Source organism: Mustela lutreola, chromosome 1, assembly GCF_030435805.1.
Source record: "Mustela lutreola isolate mMusLut2 chromosome 1, mMusLut2.pri, whole genome shotgun sequence".
Taxonomy (NCBI): Eukaryota; Metazoa; Chordata; class Mammalia; order Carnivora; family Mustelidae; genus Mustela; species Mustela lutreola.
The window spans coordinates 259,439,546-259,458,284 of NC_081290.1; the positions used below are offsets into that span (position 1 = coordinate 259,439,546).

At 32.6% G+C, this 18,739-nt stretch overlaps 1 protein-coding gene across 5 annotated transcripts in view; it reads left to right on the forward strand.

Annotated features, from left to right (window-relative positions):
• ELP4 (elongator acetyltransferase complex subunit 4) overlaps positions 1 to 18,739 on the forward strand; it is a 243,152-nt gene that overhangs the window by 94,505 nt on the left and 129,908 nt on the right. For all 5 annotated transcript variants that reach the window (XR_009345762.1, XR_009345763.1, XM_059138840.1 and 2 more), the window contains exon 7: positions 1,202 to 1,390. Coding sequence is in view for 3 of the 5 variants with exons in the window: in XM_059138840.1 (XP_058994823.1) it covers positions 1,202 to 1,390 (189 nt within the window). In the remaining 2 variants the exon portion in view is untranslated. The remainder of the gene's footprint in view (positions 1 to 1,201; positions 1,391 to 18,739) is intronic.

The following is an 18,739-nucleotide window of genomic DNA, read 5'->3' on the forward strand; positions in this document are numbered from 1 at the left end:
TGTAGTGTATGGGTCTTGCCTAGAACTGCATCTTCTTAATTACACAGTCTAGACACTGAATATCTATCTGTCTTACCCATTTTACTAATTATTGTCCCTTTTTGTTTTTCCTCTTCTAACATTTTCCCTACTTTCCTTTATTGATAAATTCTCAAAAATAACACAAATTCAACTTTCATCTGTAATATCAGGGAGCTAGAGGGTGGTTAATAAATTATATTAGTTAAATAAATTTTATTAGTTTTATTATAGCAATAACATGTGATATATTGTAGGATCTGGCTTCAGCAGAAACCACACTCAAAAGTGGCACATGTTCCAAATTTCTGCTTTGAGAGAGAAAACTTAACAATGAGAATTGTAATAATAATTTTTAAATTACTTCCATGCACCAGGTTTTGCTATTGTCTCCTCCTTTGCCCAGAAATTTTGCCGGATTGCTAAGGAAAGCATTTATAAAACATTTGTTCAGTTAGAATAACACATACAGTAAAGTCTGTTAGAAATACATCTCTGGAAAACACTTATTGATAATCATCCTAGGTTTTATTTAATGGTTTTTAAATGTTCTTTTTTCCAGGAAATATTAGTCACTATATCAGTAGTCTTGACTTCTAGATGTTCACGTGTTCAATTTTATGGAAAGCATTAAATTTAAATTATTTGGTAAAAATAACCTCAAGAAGAATAAGTAAAGGCTTATATAGAGAGAGTGTAAAACCAAAACACACATTTTTAAACTTCTTTCAAAGTATCAGACATTGGACACACAGTAGCATTTTAAATGAGAAATATTGAGCAAATTATAGTTTATTGAAAGGCTTGTAGAATTTTGTAATACTAAGAAAGGTTTGTAAGCCTTCTGGTATAGATGTTCTTTATTGCTAACTGATTTTTTATGTATTTTTTCAGACGCCTCAAACAATCCTTAGAGTAGTCACTGTTAAAATGTAGAAGATTGAGGCTTTTGATACTCTTCAAATTTTACAAAAGTAAGAAAAAAAGTCAATTGTGTTTTTGCAGTCTTGTAATAGTGAAGATTTCCTTTATCTTACCTTACACTAATTACACATTTTACCACCTCTACTGACTTTACCTCCCTAATCTTTTATAAATTTAAAAACTGGCAAAGAGAAGTGAAAGAGGTAGCCTACTGGTTAGCAAAACTTAATGTGTTTACCTCTCTCCCACTTTCCTTTAGAAAAAACAGAAAAACATTTTAAGAATAGGAATCCAGAATCTTGGTTCACCTTTGTGGGGAGATGACATTTGCTGTACAGAAAACTGTGACAACAGCCACAGCCTTACGAAGTTCCTGTATGTTCTCCGTGGTCTTCTACGAACTTCTCTTTCAGCCTGTATCATCACAATGCCAACACATCTTATCCAGGTATGAATCTTTCCCAAAGTTCTTTTCCCTAACTAGTGTGACATAAGGAAGAGTGATATATACATCCTTTATGAGTCTGAGTCTGATAAGTTATTTTCATTTGCCAGTTAAGTAAAACAGATTTCAGAAATGCCCAAAAAAAGTCTTTTACTTTAGATTGTTAAATTGTTGTGTATTTGTGGTTTTAATATACAGTGAGTATATGTAAGTCCATCATTAATAGTGTTATTTTTTTCTTTGATTTCTTGTAAACATGTAATATTATTGTGACATGAGGCTGATTTTTATTGGTATCTTCATTAATCATAAAGCTGATCTAAACATATGTCTTGAAGAAATATTTGTACACCTGTGTTCTTAGCATTATTTATAATAGCTAAAGTGTGGAAGCATTCTGAAAATCCATTAACAGATGAATGGATAAGCAAGATGTGGCCTATATTGCAATGAAATATTATTCAACCTTGAAAAGGAAGGAAATTCTGACATATGCAGCAACACTGATGAATCTTGAGGACATTATCCTAAGTGAAATAAGTCAGTCGCAAAAAGACAAATACTGTGATTCTATTTACATGAGGTACTTAAGGTATTAAAAAATCATAGAGCTGATGGTAGTATGGTGGTTGCCAGGACCTGGAGGGGAAGAGGACATGGCAAGTTATTATTTAATAGGTATAGAGTTTCAGTTTTGCAAAATGAAAACTGGTCTAGAAATTGTTAGTGGTGATGGTAACACAACATTATGAATGTATTTAATTTCACTGAACTGTATACTTAAAAATGTTTAAAATGGTAAATTTTATGGTATATATCTTTTTCTACATTCCAAATTTTGAAGGAAAAAAAGGGAAGAAAAAAAGTTGATCTGAATAGGACAAGTCCCTTTCTTCCCTTGCTGTTACTGTGTATAAATCTCCTGAAGCTACACTTTCAGGAAAAGAGGTCAGTCCTCCCCAGACAGAAAAAGAGGCATCTTTACAAGATTTTCCTCAATGACTCAAAAAAGTCCTTTTCTTAAGAATGTTCAAGAGAGGGGTGCCTGGGTGGCTCAGTGGGTTAAAGCCTCTGCCTTCGGCTCAGGTCATGATCCCAGGGTCCTGGGATCGAGCCCCACATCAGGCTCTCTGCTCAGCAGGGAGCCTGCTTCCTCCTCTCTCTGACTGCCTCTCTGCCTGCTTGTGATCTCTGTCTGTCAAATAAATAAATAAATAAAAATTTAAAAGGAAAAAAAAAAAAAAAAGAAGAATGTCAAGAGGCTGGGGCACCTGGCTGGCTCAGTCAGAAGAGCATGCAACTCTTTGTTCCCAGGGTCATGAGTTCAAACCCCACACTGGGTGTAGAGATTACTTAAATTAACAAAACTTTAAAAAACTTTTATTTTATCTTTTTTTATTTCATTTTTTTCCCTTGACAGAGAGAGTGGGGGAGGGGTGTGGAGGGTGGAGGCGCAGAGGAAGAGGGAGAGAGAATCCTAAGCAGGCTCCACACACAGCATAGAGTCTAATGCAGGGCTTAATCTCATGACCCTGAGACCATGACCTGAGCCAAAATCAACAGTTGGACATTCAACCCACTGAGGCACCAAGGGGCCCCCCTCAAAAAGTTTTTTTTTTAAAGAGTATTCAAGAGACAAGTTTGGGACAATTTTCATCATTATTTTTATTGTACAGGTAATAGAGAAACTAGAATTATATCGTATATTTTTTCTTGGTATTATTTTGTAAATATTTCTATAATGTACAATATTAAAAATAATTTAAAAATTGGCTACAGTGAATGGAATGTGAAAGTCAAAATAAGCAAAATCCCTGAAATCATTTTTTCTAACTCACATACTAAAACACTGTGAGGGGAGGGGGGCGGAGGATGGGTGGTCAGGTGATGGACACTGGGGGAGTTTATGGGTTGTGATGTGCACTTTGTGTTGTATAAGACTGACGAATCACAGACCTGTACCCCGAAACAAATGATACATTCTATGTTAATAATAAAAAAATAATTATAAAAAAACCACTATGATTTGAAATGACACTTAGAGCAGAATAGTTTTGAGTTTTGTTTTCCTTTACTTCTCTGGGAAGTCATAGTAATAACAATGATAGCAGCTAACAAATATAAAACACCTAAAGTCAGGATCTAATGCTTCTTATAAAATTTTATGTAACTACTTTTATAATCTCCATTTTACATACAAGGAAACTGTGGTACAGAAAAATTAAGAAACTAGGTCAGTGTTCAGTACTTGAGAAACCATGCTTTGAACCCAGAAAATTGATTCCAGAACCACATACTAGAATATGTAACAGATTTTTATTCTGGAACTCGTTCAAAGCTAATAAATCTCCTATTTTTTTATCTTAGAGCTAGAAATGACATGGAGCTCATCTGTGCTAGGCTCCCGCCTTTGGACAAGTAAAGCATTATCCCTGTTTTGCAACTGAGGTCTGAACCGAAATGACATGTTCAAGCAAATCACAGAAACAAAGACTATACTTGGCGAGATTTCATGGTTCTCTGCAAACCCTACATTTAACTACATTAACAGAAATATGAGATATAAGTGAAATTTGGAGTTCTCTAAGGAGATAAAGAAATACCATTTTAAGGTGTTGTATCTAAACATGCTATATGAGGGTTAAAGCTGAGTCTTTATTTAAGGACTATATGAAGCTTGTGAAACGTGAATCCTTGAGCTTTCCTTCAATATACAGGAAAAGGTTCACATTTTCCTTTAAGAAAAAGTCACTATTTTAAGTGACTGTTAAAACATTTTAAGATAGTCTGATGTAGCACCATATTCCTTCCAGCACAAGTGGAGAGAGAAGTGTAATTGACAGTATACCATACTTGAATATGTTGTCAGTGACTTGTGCTCTTGAGCTTTCTAAGGGTTACCATAGTAACTTTTTTCTCTTCAAGTTAGCAGCCTCTTTAATAATTACAGACACTACCCCCAACATGGGGCTCAAATTCACAACCCCAAATTGATATCAAGAGTTGGATGTTGTCCCAACTGAGCCAGCCAGGTGCCTTTTACATCAAGATTTCTTAAATCCAAATACTTCCCTCTCAACAAATTGGGGGAAAAGATCTGCATTTCTTTTTCTTTTTTTTTAAGATTTTATTTATTTATTTGACAGAGAGAGAGAGAGAGATCACAAGTAGGCAGAGAGGCAGGCAGAGGGGAAGCAGGCCCCCTACTGAGCAGAGAGCCCAGGACCCTGAGATCATGACCTGAGCCTAAGGCAGAGGCTTAACCCACTGATCCACCCAGGCACCCAAAATCTGCATTTCTTACAAATTTATCTATTGAAGCTGTGTTTTCCTACTTTATTCATTCATTTATTCTTTACTGTTTTTGAGTAACTAGTAATGCTATAGCCCACTTTATATTAGTGGAAGTTTTAAAATGAATGAGATACTGGTTCCTTTCAGGGACTTTACCTTCTAATGGGGAGGTAAACATTAAGAACTTGTGTTACAAACTGAAAATGAAGTTAAGGAAACATTTGCATTCATAATAGTACGAAAAGGAATAAAATACTTAGGAATAATTTAGCAAGGATAATGTAAAACTTATACTCTGAAAACTACAAAACATAGTTGAAAAAAATTTTTAATGATCTAAATGAATGGAAAACTTCCCAGGTTCATGGATCAGAAGGTTCAAAATTATTATGATGATCGTCTCTAAACTCATCTACAGATCCAATGCAGTCCTTATCGGAATTCCAGCTGAATTTTTTTGGAGAAATTTGCAAGCTGATTCTAAAATGGCTATGCAATTTCAGAGGACTTAGAATAACCAAAATAAACCTAAGAAGGAATAAGTAAGAGGGCTCATATTTCTCAATTGCAAAATTTACTAGAAACAATGGTAAAAGGCAGTGTAGTGCTATCATAAAATAGGTATATAAGTCAACAGAATAGAATTGAGAGTTCAGAACTAAATCCATATGGTCAGCTGATTTCAACAAGGGTGTCAAGACCATTTAACAAGAAAAGAATCATCTTTTTCAACGAATGGGATGGGACAACTAGATGGCCACATGAGCCAAACAGTGAAGTTACACACAGTACACACAGTACAGCAGGTACAAAAATTAATTCAAATTAATCAAGGACCTAAATGTAAGTGCCAAAAATATAAAACTCTTAGGAAAAAACTTAGGGAAAAATCTTAATAACCTTAGATTTGGCAAAGAATTCTTGGATATGGCACCAAAAGCACAAACAATGAAAAAAGAAAATAGACAAAGGGGACTTCATCGAACTTAGAAACTTTATTCTTTAAAGTAGCTTCCATGCCCAGTGTGGGGCTTGAACTCAGCCCTGAGATGAGTCCCAGGCTCTACCAGTTGAGCCAGTGATGCATCTCAAAATTAAAAACTTTTATGTTCAAAGAACACCATCAAGAAGTCATTATGATACGTGAAAGTATTTACAAATCATATATCTGAATAGAGATTTGTATCTCTAACACATAAAGAATGCTTTCAACTCAATACTAAAAGGACAATTCAATAAAAAATGGGAATGGAATTTGAATATACAATTTTGAAAGAAGGTAGATGAATGACCAGTTAGCACATGAAAGATGCCCAACATTATGAATCATCAAAAATACAAATCAAAATTACAATGAGATTCTATTTCACACTCTCTAGGATTGGTAGAATAATAAGTAACAGTAAGTGTTGGTAAGGTGAAGAAATTGAAACCCCCATACTCTGCTGGTGGGGATGTAAAAGGGTACAGCTGCTTTGGAAACAGTCTTGCACTTTTCAGTGATTCAGCATAGAGTTATCATATGACCCAGCAATTCCACTCATTAGTATATCCCCAAGAGAAATGAGACCATGTGTCCGTATAGAAACTTGTGCATGAATGTTTTATAGCACTATTATTCATTAGAGCCAAAAGATGGAAACAGCCTGAATCTCCATTAACTGACACCTGGATAAACAAATGTGCTTTATCCATACAATGAAATATTATTTGGCCATAAAAAGGAATGAAGTACTAATATTTGCTGCAAAATAGATGAACCTTAAAATAAGATTATGCCAAATAAAAGAAGCCATCACAAAAGAACATATATATATGATTTCATTAATGTGAAGGTCCTGAATAAGGAAATCTATAGAGCCAAAAATTAGTGTTACCTAGAGCCTGGAATGTAGGGACACAGAGACCTTGAGTATGTGAAGGGGTGATTTGTAAAAAGATTGAAGGTTTGGCGGTTTTTTTTAAGGTGAAGAAAATGTGGTAAAATTGCCTTGGGTGGGGCGCCTGGGTAGCTCAGTCATTAAGTGTCTGCCTTTAGCCCAGGTCATGATCCCAGGGTTCTGGGATTGAGCCCCACATTGGGCTCCCTGCTTGGTGGGAAGCCTGCTTCTCTCTCTCCCACTCCTTCTGCTTGTGTTCCCTCTCTCGCTGTGTCTTTCTCTGTCAAATAAATAAATAAAATCTTTGAAAAAAAAAACAATGCCTTGAGTGACGGTTGCACATAACTGTGAATACTAAAAAAACCACTGACTTGTACACTTTAAATGCGTGAATTGTTATTTCAGTAAAGCTGCTGATTTAAAAAAAAAAAAAAAAAAGGATAAGTTACAAAATAGTTGGTAAATCTGATAGCAGAGTTATGAGGATACCAGAGCAGAACTTTAGTCCAGTGATTCTCAAACTTTTTTATGTCAGAACCTCTTTACACTCTTAAGAACAATGGACAATCTCAACAATTTTATTCATTTGGGTTGTATCTATTGATACTTACCATGTTAGAAACTGAAGCAGAAGTTTTAAAATTTTTATGAATGCAGTTAAAATAATAATAAAATGATTAAACAATTATAAATAATAATGATTTTCCAAAACAAAACAAAAAATTTTAGCAAGAAGAATAACGTTGTTTTTACATTTTTCCTTAGTAGAAAACAGCAGGTTCTAATACTGGATTCCTTATTCAATCCATTGTGATATATTATTTTGATTGAAAAATGAAAAGAAAATCTGACTTCATACAGATACATTGTTGGAAAAAGGAGAACTCTTTAAATAACTTTTAACGTAATTATGGATATTCCTCTTCAATATACACTGAAACTCACAAAATAATAGTATTATAAACATTGATTACAATGTGGAATCAAAGACGGTATCAATGAAGTTTTTCATATTATGTTTCACTAAAAGGCATTGGTTTATCTTGTGCTTTGAATGCGTCTTTTACCCATTGAAGATATCAACATTTCATTCCTTGGTCATTTGGAAGGTGCTGATTCACTGAGTTACACAGATCTTCCAAATATTTTACACAGTTCATTATACAATGTCTAACAATCATATTGGTTAATATCAGCATCATCTTTAGTGTTATACATGGCAGAGTTTACTTTTATTGCTGATTAGTTTTTGAATGTAAAAATACATCACAATTTCTTTATCCTTCCACCTACTATGGGCATGAGCTCCTTCCAGATGGATGCTATTGTGAATAAAGCTGCTATGGATGTTAATGTATGAGTCTTGTATACATGGGTATTTTCATCTCTCTAGGACTCACATCCCTCCAAACCTTTTTATTTTCGACCTTTCACATTTTAGCCATTGTAGTACACGTGAAGTGTATGACATTGTGGTAATTTGCATTTCCTTGGTAACTAATGATGTTCACATTCTTATCATATATTTGTTGGCTATTTGCCAGTCTCCTTTTGTCTGTCTTTTGTCCATTGGTTTGGGTTATTTATCTCCTCGTTGAATAGTAAAATTCCTTAAATATTTTAAGTATATCTTTGCAATAATTTTCTTCCAGTCTATGACTTGGCCTTTTCTATTAACAGTGTCTTCGGAAGAGCTGAAGTTTTTAACCTTAATGAAGTTTTACTTATCATTTTTTTTAATGGCTAACAGTTTCTCTCCCCTGCTATTCCCATTTTACAAATCTTTGCCCTCTCTAGGTTTTTTCCTATGTTTTCATCTAAAAGTTTTGTAGTTTTATCTAACAGATCAATATATTCCAATTTTAATTTTCTACACAACTTTAATTCATATTCTCAAGTAGTTTTTTAGTTATTAGTTAACATTCTAATTATATGTCAAAACCTTTACATTCAGCAGTTCTCTTTTTATAGGTATGACTCTTTACCAAGGAACTTAGTGTCTGCTACAAACATGTGGTTTCATATAATCTTATATATCTAATACTTTGTAGTCTCTGGAAAGTTAGGGCTACATATTTATAATTTTTTTTATTGCCAGCTTAGGTTTATGATAATAATACATCATTAAAGACAATAAAGCATAAAAGTTCCTAGCACAGCAACTAAGCTTTTTCTAGATGTTCAATAAATGTTAAAGAAATAATGATTCTTACTTAGGAAATTATTTCTAATATCTGATTGTTGAAACTTCTTGAATCTTTATTATAAATTATGTGATTTTAGTAGCATCTTTTTTCTAACATACCCCAATATTTTCTGCAAATGGACAACTTTCATTTAGTTACCTTAGTTTTGTACAGGATATACCAGCATATTTCAATTCTTATGACTGAAGAGTTTGGCATAAATAAATTAATTTTTGCCTCCTTGGCCAGTAGAATTTATTTATAATTTTATAAGAGGATAATCTATTTTTCCTTTAAGGGCTTTTTATAGAATATGCAGGAACCTAACATTGTGAGTTTTATAATCACACAAACATCATAGGGAAATTCCTTTCTCTAATCATCTTAGACATTGTACACATACTTACATTGTTTGCGTTGTTAATGATGTTAAGTCATTATAAAGTTAATACTTTAATATTAGTTTGGTTAGCTTTAATGAGCTTCATGATTGTGATGATAAGTAAACTTGGAAGAAACTTTTTCAGATACCAGTGAAAATACTGCCACTGCTACTACTATAACTATGCTATTGCTGAAACTATTAGGTACATAACACATGCCAAGCACTCTACAAGCATTATGTCCTTGAATATTGACCACAAGCCTTACCTTTATTTTTACAAGGTCACGTAGTGAATAAGTGGCAAGACCAGTAGTGTTCTAACTCGTGTCTTTCCCTGACTCCAAACTCTAGCATCTTCACTGTTAGGTTACACAGCTAGCAGCCCTAATCATAACAAAAATTTTGCAGGATAGGCATGATGCCAATTGCAAACATGATTAAACTGAAATTAAGTGACTCGATAAAGTCACATATTTAATCACATATTTAAAGCTAATATCAAACTCAGATCTTTTATAACTTACTCTTTCCTCTCTGTCACATTACATCTTTATCCATCTTGAATTACTAACTCTGATGGCAGTAACTTTCCATTTGGAAGAAGAGTTCTAGGCTAACATTGCTATTTTCAGTATTTTTAAAGAGAAAACTATTATTGTAAAATCCTTGACAAATTAGTACATGTGAAAGATTAAGTAAAAAGTTTCATTGCAGTCAAGGGAGGAAAAGAGATGGAAGCATATTCCTTTATGTGTAATTGCAAAAAAAAAATTATGAAATAAACACATGTATATGGGTAATTTTCTTTATTCCAAAGGGATCAATCCAAGAACAAGGAAAAGAAAATGTTTCAGATTTTCCTGCATAAGGAAACAGCAGTCATACTATCAGATTACCTCAAATCATCCTATATATATCACCAATTAAATAATGATTGAGATGAGAAGGTGGACTGGATGGCCTAACATTATGCAATATTTGCATTTTGGTATTTTATAGATACATTTAAAACTTTATATAACTGGAAGAGATATAGTTTAAATTTATGTTTTTTTACAATACCAGGAAAAAGACTATTTTGAAATGGAAATAGGAAAGTGTAGGGTCAGGCTTGGTGATGAGTCAAGGTTAAGTAATGTGAGTAAGAATTAAGACATTTTCCTCAAAATAAAGAATATCTTTTTTTAAAAACTCATCCATCTAAAATTTTCCTATTTTCCATAGTTTCTTCCCCCAGCAATTTTTCTGGCTATCACATAAATAAAAAAACAAATTGTTCTCTTGCTCTTCGAGCATGACATCTCACCATATACCTGTTTTTATATCAAAGTACTTAGGAGAAAATATAAGATTTAACAGTTTGCTTAAACCAAGCATGATGTAAATAGGGTACAAAACTCTAAATGACTCTTAAAGACTGTAAGCAAAATCACAATGTTTAGGTTAAAGAAAGGAAATAAGAACTGGAAGCAGTATACTTATGATGCTAATCAAAGACATATGAATACACAGAACCACGGAACTGGGAGTTTATTTAATAAATCTTACTGACTGATTTCTCTGGGCCAGTTGCAATCCTCAACTCTTTTCAAATATTAACTCATTTTATCCTCAAAATAAGCCCATACGTTTGGTGCTATTATTGTCTCCATTTTACAGATAAGGAAACAAGGGACCAAAAAAAATCTTTTTGAAGTGACTTTCCCAAGGTCACACAGCTAGAGAGGGGTAGGATTTAGACCAGAGCAGTGGCCTCTAATTACCATACTCTTAACTACCATGCTAGGCAGCTTACTCCGTGGAAGTACTAAAATACCGGCAGAATTAAGAAGCAGACCGTGCACAAGGCTTTTCCAGACAGATAGACTCAAATTAGTCAGATGGTTTTAGTAAAGTCTTAACTTTGGCAGCCTCAGCTTCTTCCTCTATAAAAATGGGGTGCAGAAGACCAGGTTCAGAGAATTAGCGACGATTGTGCTGACGCACTACTGACACATAGCAGGCACTTAGTATAGGTCAGCAATCTTTACCTTCCCTATTCTTATTTAAAAAGACTTCCAAAATTGAAAATTTGAACAGAGATCAGGTGACAAAAAAAAATAGGGTGTACAAGTCCATCAAAGCAGTAGATGAGCAGCTTTCTTTCTCTTTTCATGAAAGACTCTGACAGTCTTCTCATAGCTTTGTCCTGAGACAGACCAGGAAGCATGCCTGAAGTCGGGTGGCCCTCTAAGTCATAGTAACCTCACACCATGTTGTACCGTGACTCTTTTTAACATCGTATGTCAGCTTCTTCTCCACTATGACCAGTGCCATTCCTATAGACTCTAAGTCAGGATTTAAGTGGTGATTGAATGTCTAAGGGTAATTTAACTTATTCATTCACTTAACAAATATTTATTGCAGGTCTTGGCACTTGTAGGGATATAGAAGTGAATATAGGGGAGATAGTAGTAAATAAGACAATATCCCAATCCTTGTGGAGGTTTTTCAGCAACGTAAAAAATAGTGTGAATGGAGCAGAAAAGGAGTATATGTAAGTATTTGCAAGCTTGCGCTTGAAATTTGATAGTAAAATGGTTTCTGCAGGAAATACAAGTGTAGTTTCATATCTTTGGGAATGTCATATAATTAAACATCTATAGGGTAACAGAATTGTGATACCTTTAGTTGATTATGTTGTGTAAAATATCACTAGATTAATAATACGTAAAATATCTATATCTCTTAAATTGGTAAAACAGCCAATCAGCGTTCTTACTTTAGTTATTAGCATTCTGTCAGACTTGTACAGTAATGATTAGTTACCCTTTATTATACTTTTGGCATGCTTCCCATGTTTAATTTCATTGTAGGGAAGGAACACATAGTTAAGGAAATTGCAAAGAGGAGGAAAAGTTAAAATAGGGAAAATAATGACATAGATTCAAAACTGACTTGAATTTATTGTTATAATAAGACTTTGGCAAGCAGAATGAAGAAGAATTATTTTTAAATTTGCCTTTGAAATATTTTGTGTTCAACCTCACAACTTTGAACTTGAATTTTTTTTTTTTTTTAATTTTCTTTGGGTTAAAACTTATTTCCATAGCAGCACAGGTAAAAAATAACAAGCATACATTGAAACAAATGTGTAAAAATAAATTCTAAATATCTGTTAAGAAAACACTAAAATTATTCACCAAATATATTATGAGTGTCTTAATAAATGTATTGTCTTAAACAATTTTCCCTGTGAGGTTATAACATTACTCATATTAATATGTCTCTTTCTAGAAAATAGTTTGGGCATCTGCTCAGAGACATTGTATTGAAAATATATGTGAAAATGGCCAAGTTAAATACAAACTTTGTCACATGCTAGACGATGGAGTCAAGTGTCCTTAGAAAGAGCAGAACTACGGCCGGCTCCCCTATATTCCAGCATTACCCAGTTCCCAGATCCCTGCTGTGTAGTTGTTCCACTCGCCAAGAAGCCTGTTAAAGAGCCCCCCAGAGCATGTGTACAGCCCTCCATGTTAATAGTTAATTGGTGAGGATGGCAAGATGAGAGGACAGCCGAACATGTGGTCTCTCAGACTCAAGCCGTAGACAGACCTTTAGTTATAATAACAGCAGCTGCTCACGTTCTCACAACTCAACTGTTCAAAACTGTTGTCGAATGAAGGTTGTCGTGGATTGGGGGGGAAAAAAAAAGAGGGAAGGTTACATCTAAGAAAAATAACTAAACCCTACCTTGAAACTCTCACTATGTATTATTTAAGTATGAGAATATTACTTAAGCTTTTTCAAACTTAAGTATAAATTTCTAATTTAAAGGTGGTTCTGTTTCAGGTACATTGAACATTCTACTGCTTCTTCCCATTTACCGTTAGAAATGTTTGTGCACCGTTCGAAACTTTTTAATGAGATTTTTTGCAAAGTGATGCCTTTGAAGCAGTTACAATAGGGTACTGTTTGATTTCCACAACTAGCAAGATATGAAACTATCATTTTTTTGCTCTTATAAATGGGAACTGGCTTACTAATAGTAAAATCTGTCATCTACCTCCAAATTATATAACATTTTCTGCCTTTTAAATTAATTTCATTTTTAGTTTCTAGTGACAATTGTGTGCTTGAAGAAAATGATAACTGATAACTTTTGTTCTTTTTGGAAATAAAAATTAAGTTTTATGCCAAAAAAATTAGCTTTATGCCTTATTATGAGTTCACTGGTAAGGTAAAAGGAAAGTAAATTTCTTTTAACTAATGCATTTTATTTACACAATCTATGACAGGTTGTTCTTGATTTGTTTTTATTGATCAAAAACACTTTTACCTGAAACTGTAAGGAAATAAATATCAAAGAACTTAGAATTTTGATTAAAATAGGTGGGGAGATATTTTTCTATGCCTTTCTCAGAGCTTCCCTTTCAGGAAGAAAATTTACTTTTTATTATTGCTAATTTATTCAAACTGTCATATCCTACTTTTTAAAGGAATTTTTAAATATAAAGAACAACCTAATAAATTTCTCCTTAACTGTAATAATGCAGGGATGAAAACTTCTCTGACATTATTCATGATAAAATATTAAATAATATTTTCTCATTCTAGAATACTTCTAAATAGTGCCAACATTTAATGTATTTGCTTACAGAACATTAGTTTATAAACTATTTAAACTTTATTTTATTCAAAATAGATTCCTCATTTGAAAGTGGCCTAGAGCATATTTTGACTTATTGTCATTGGCATTTGGTCATTTAATAGTCTTATTCAGTTTTTATCATTTAACCAAAGTTTTCCAACAATTTGATCTGTGGACATTTTCCCCCATCTATCTCTTTAAAGAAAACCATCACCAGTATGTTCCTTTATACTAAGGAAAGTTTATTTTCTGAAGGAAAGCAGGAAGAAAACGTCTTGTTATAATGTCTCTTGAAAATTGAAGGTTTTAGTTATTTAATTGATATATTTTCATATTAATATTTTACATTAAGGTAATAAAGCTTTGAACCCATTGCAATGAATGAATGTTTCAAATAGAGAAATTCAGAACAAGTCTTTTCACATCCATAAACTTTTGTGTTCATGCTGAGTATCTTAGCAGCTAAACTCTAAGTTAGGTAGTGGACTGCTTAGAACTAACCACTAATATGGGATCATGAAATGTGGACTCCAGTGGCCTTGTGAATTTCTCTCAGTGTGAAATCTTTTATTTTTAAAACAAGAACTAAAAATAATTACATGGTGAAGGAACAACATACTTTTGTGAGTTTACATCTATAAAATTTTGGGAAATATTTTTAATGTAGTTGTTGATAAGAGTGTCATTATAGGAAGCATAGCATCACCTTCTGTCACATAATGCAATCTATTTTAAGTGGTCTGTTTAAATGCACTTTGCTAAGGACAATATTTAAGGATGAAAATTAGAGATTAGGTTTAATCTCTTGATCATAGTTACCAATTACTAGAAGATAAAGTTAGATATTCTGGCTGTCAGTTTTTCATGAGTTCCTTAATCAAGGTATTCTCAACTGAGAATCTGGTTTTTATTTTTCTAGATCTTTTCAACCAGTCTGAAGTAGCTTGTAAGAAATTAACATTTTTAAAAGTGTAAAAAAGAAGCAATTTTAAGAACTCTGCTGAATTGTATTAAACCTATTTTAATATTGCACCATATGTGTCAAATTCTAATCTTTGAAAATTTAGTAACTTCATATGAGTCTGGTGCATTGTAAAAGAATCTATTATTCTTCACAATAGTGAATAATAGACTTTGCTACTGTAGGCTACTTATAAGAATCTGTAATTCTTATAGCTCCAGTTTTTATTTTCTTCTGTTTTATATTACATATTCTGGTATCTAATTAATTTTTTAAATGAAATCTTAGCTTATATATATTTTACAGATGTATTTAATTTACTTTCTTGGCCAAGGATGTTTGAAACTTTTTATACAAATAAACTCCAAATTATCTGTAAGTTTCTGTCTATATATACAATTAGTTGCAGAGTACGTAACATTTTACCTTAGTGTAACTATGCATATTAAATAAGAGCAAGATATTTGAAATGGTCAATAAGATAAATGTGTATCTCTACAGGGAAAAATTACCACTTAGAAATCTTTCATTATACTTAATCTAACCAAAGCATATTCAGCAAGCCATAAAAAGAAAAATAATTTTAAAACTTTTTTGTTCTAAAATAACTTTGTGATATTACATTTCATACAGTGATTCCTACTGTATTTCCTTGTAGTGATGGTGGTTGTTAAAGTACTGTTTAGAGCCAAAATTTTCAAATATATCAATGATAGAAATAGTGAAACGTCTCATCACAGTATGGAGATTGAGTCATCTGTTAGGGCATATGGAATCTTTGGCTGTTGGACTGCAGTCTTTATAATGCCCAGTGTCCACGCATGGACACAACTGTTCTGGGAACAGAAGCAGAAAGAGACCTCTGTGTTCAGTCCACTTGAACATGGTAGAAGAAAAAAGGAAAAAGGATCTTTAATGTTAATTATTTTTATTATAAACTATCTTTGACTTCATCACTTTTTATGTACAGAAAATAGATACAACTTTATTTAATTTTGCCTTTTTTTAACAAATAAAATTACTAAGCTTTTAATCTTTGGTGTTACAAGCTGTCTGAAAAATACCTGTGAGAAAATGTAAGTTTTGAGTTTTTCCTACTTATATACCTGGATGCATACTTTCTCTTAAAGAAAGATTACTATCTTCAAAAAAAGATACTTATTTCTTAATATTGAAAGAAAATGTGCTTGTAACTAAATATAATTTAAAACTCTTTAAGTACCAGGTCATATATTATATCCTAACATTATGTTTTAGCCTTTTGCTATTAATTGCATTATTATTATATAAAGAGTTTCTGCTTCTTTAATAATATTTTCGCACCCTATGTAGTTAATCTTTAATGTTGGGGAGGACAAGGGGAGAGATTAAATTAGCCTTGTAACCTCTTTCTCTTCCAGGCTGATGATGGAAAATAAAAGCTCTTAGCCACAAAATGTAACACTTAGAATTAATATTTAATTAGACTAGCAAATTGTACACTGTGGCTGAAAGCTTCCAAAGAGTTGTTAGTGCCACAATTGACCTACAGGTTTAATAATAACTCACTTCTAGAAGCAAGTGCCAGTTCAGCATAGTAGAGCCACTGTAAGAAAGTCCTGAGAGATTAAAATCAGCAAACCAAATGGCAGGCAGGGATTCCTGGGATGGAGCCTTCTGGAAAGCTGGGAGCTGGAATAGCTTTTAAGCCAGGATTCAGATGAGAACAGTGGGTGAAAAAGCTGATCCCTCCTGTTCTGGGAGCTTCTGGTTGTAGGCCAAAATCTTAGAACAGATTTTTACTAAATGTTTTTGCTGCAGCTATTAACTTACACTGAAAATCAAATATTGAATAATTTTTCTGTAAAATTTAACAAATTTTTAATGTAAACATTAGTTCTTAATTTCTTACATATTAGTACATAATATCTGTAAACTCAGATCATTAGATTATCAGATAGGTTTGGCGCTGTACATCTATGCTGTTTTGCTGTGACATGCTGTTTCCTTGTTCCCTGTATAGTTGATTTATATGGTTCATTTCTATATTATTTCATTACGGGGCATTATGCAGAGCCTGAGAAAGAGATTGTGAAGTCGGTAGCCCAAGAAATGTTTTTCTTCAAGAAAGTACATAAATCAACAAATATAAAATCAAAGGCATTCTGAATTTTTAAAGGCCTTATATTATAAAAAGCAATGCTACATTTGCTTATGCTTAGGATGCAATTAAATTACAAGATAAATAATTGGACCTCCTGGTGAAACATTGGATCCTTATATCTCTGAGAAATTAATCTGGTGAAAAATAGGATACCATGAATTTGAAAATGTGCAAATGCAGAACAGCCAACTAAAGAAGGAAGACCTTACATAATTTATTGGTGTTATCTTCAATAATTAAAGAAAAGCTAGTCATTAGTTAAAAATTCAAGCAGATGAGAACCTTGCCAGCAGAGGGAGTAGTCCTGTCTGCCGTCAGGTTCCCATCATTTTCCCACCTGCCTCAGCTCTTTTCCCAGCCAGTCTCCCATCTGGACCTGGCTCTGTCAGCCTGTTCCTGATGACAGGCTATCATTTTATACTCAATATGGGATTATTCTAAGCTGATTTTAAACTTTAGTATCTTTAACCTACCACTGCATCACAAACATCAGCTGGATGCTCTGTTTGATATTTGGATATTAGCAATTGTTTTTCCAGGCAAGCTATGAGCTTTTGGACATCTGTGAATTACATTTTAACAGTTTCAAGTAGAAAGTAGTAGGCAACAAATTTCTGATTTAAGAAGTTACCCATTATATATTTTTAAACCAAAGATGCAAATGTCCATATGTGTAGTATGAAACTATCATTTATGTAAAAATACCTAAAATTAATTTTGAATATTATACCATTATTCTCTTGACCCTATTCATTATAATATTTTGCTTACCCCATGTATAAGAGTGTTCAGAATATTAAGATTTTTTAAAATGTTTAATAGAATAACCTATTGAAAAGAAAACTGGAAAAAAAAAAAAAACTGATGTTCTGCAAAGCAGGTACTATTTGAAGCCAATGTAAATGTAAGTAATATTTCTGAAAACAACATCATGTGTTCTTAAAAAAATTTTCACACCAAAACTTAGAATACCAAGTATTTGAACACATAGAAATCACAAAAAGATGTGGCTCCGTTGCTTAATCCTAGTAGAATTTGACAATTTAGCAATTTATTTTGCCGTTGAAGTTAAGTATATTTGCCATAAGCTCTTTTGTGGATATGTTTTAAAGCATTAGAACAATGAATCAAAATATGTTTATGATGTTCCTACATAAATATCATATATGATGCTACCAAGAGAGTGTTATAGCTACAATTTTTAAAATTTACGCAAGTTCCTCTGTATTTTAAAATTAGCTATGTGAATTTCAATAAAAGTTCAGTATTAAATCTGGAAAGATTTAATCTAATACCTTTACTAAGGTATTATAAATATTTATTAGTATAACTTGATTTGATAAAATTATATTCTTTCTTAAACTCAAAATAATTATGAACAGAATTATTTTTCCCACTATAAAATGTTTTTATAAAATCAAAATTTAATCTATGAGTAAATGACAACTCTGGGGAAGATGGAAGGTTTGTAAAAACTTACAGTATAAACAATTTTATTACTTCATAGTCTCAATCCTAAAGAATGTAGAACTTAATAAGCATAGAAAAACAAATACCGCATTACATATCTCTCGATTTCTCTTTTATTCAAGCTTATTAAAATTACATGACAAAGAAATGTCATTAATTCTAGTATGTCTGTGTTTCTATGCATATTATTTCTCAGAAAAATGTTATAACGTGAGCTGTGGAGTAGTATACTTGCTTTTCTTGGGATTCTTTCCCCCCGCCCCCAACATACACACACATATAGACACACATCATATCATGTAATAGATTCAAACATAAAGTAATTTAAATCTTTCTTTAACTTTTCAATATTAACTTAGTAGTGCTTTTGCACTATTGTAGTCCCAAATCTGTTATGTGT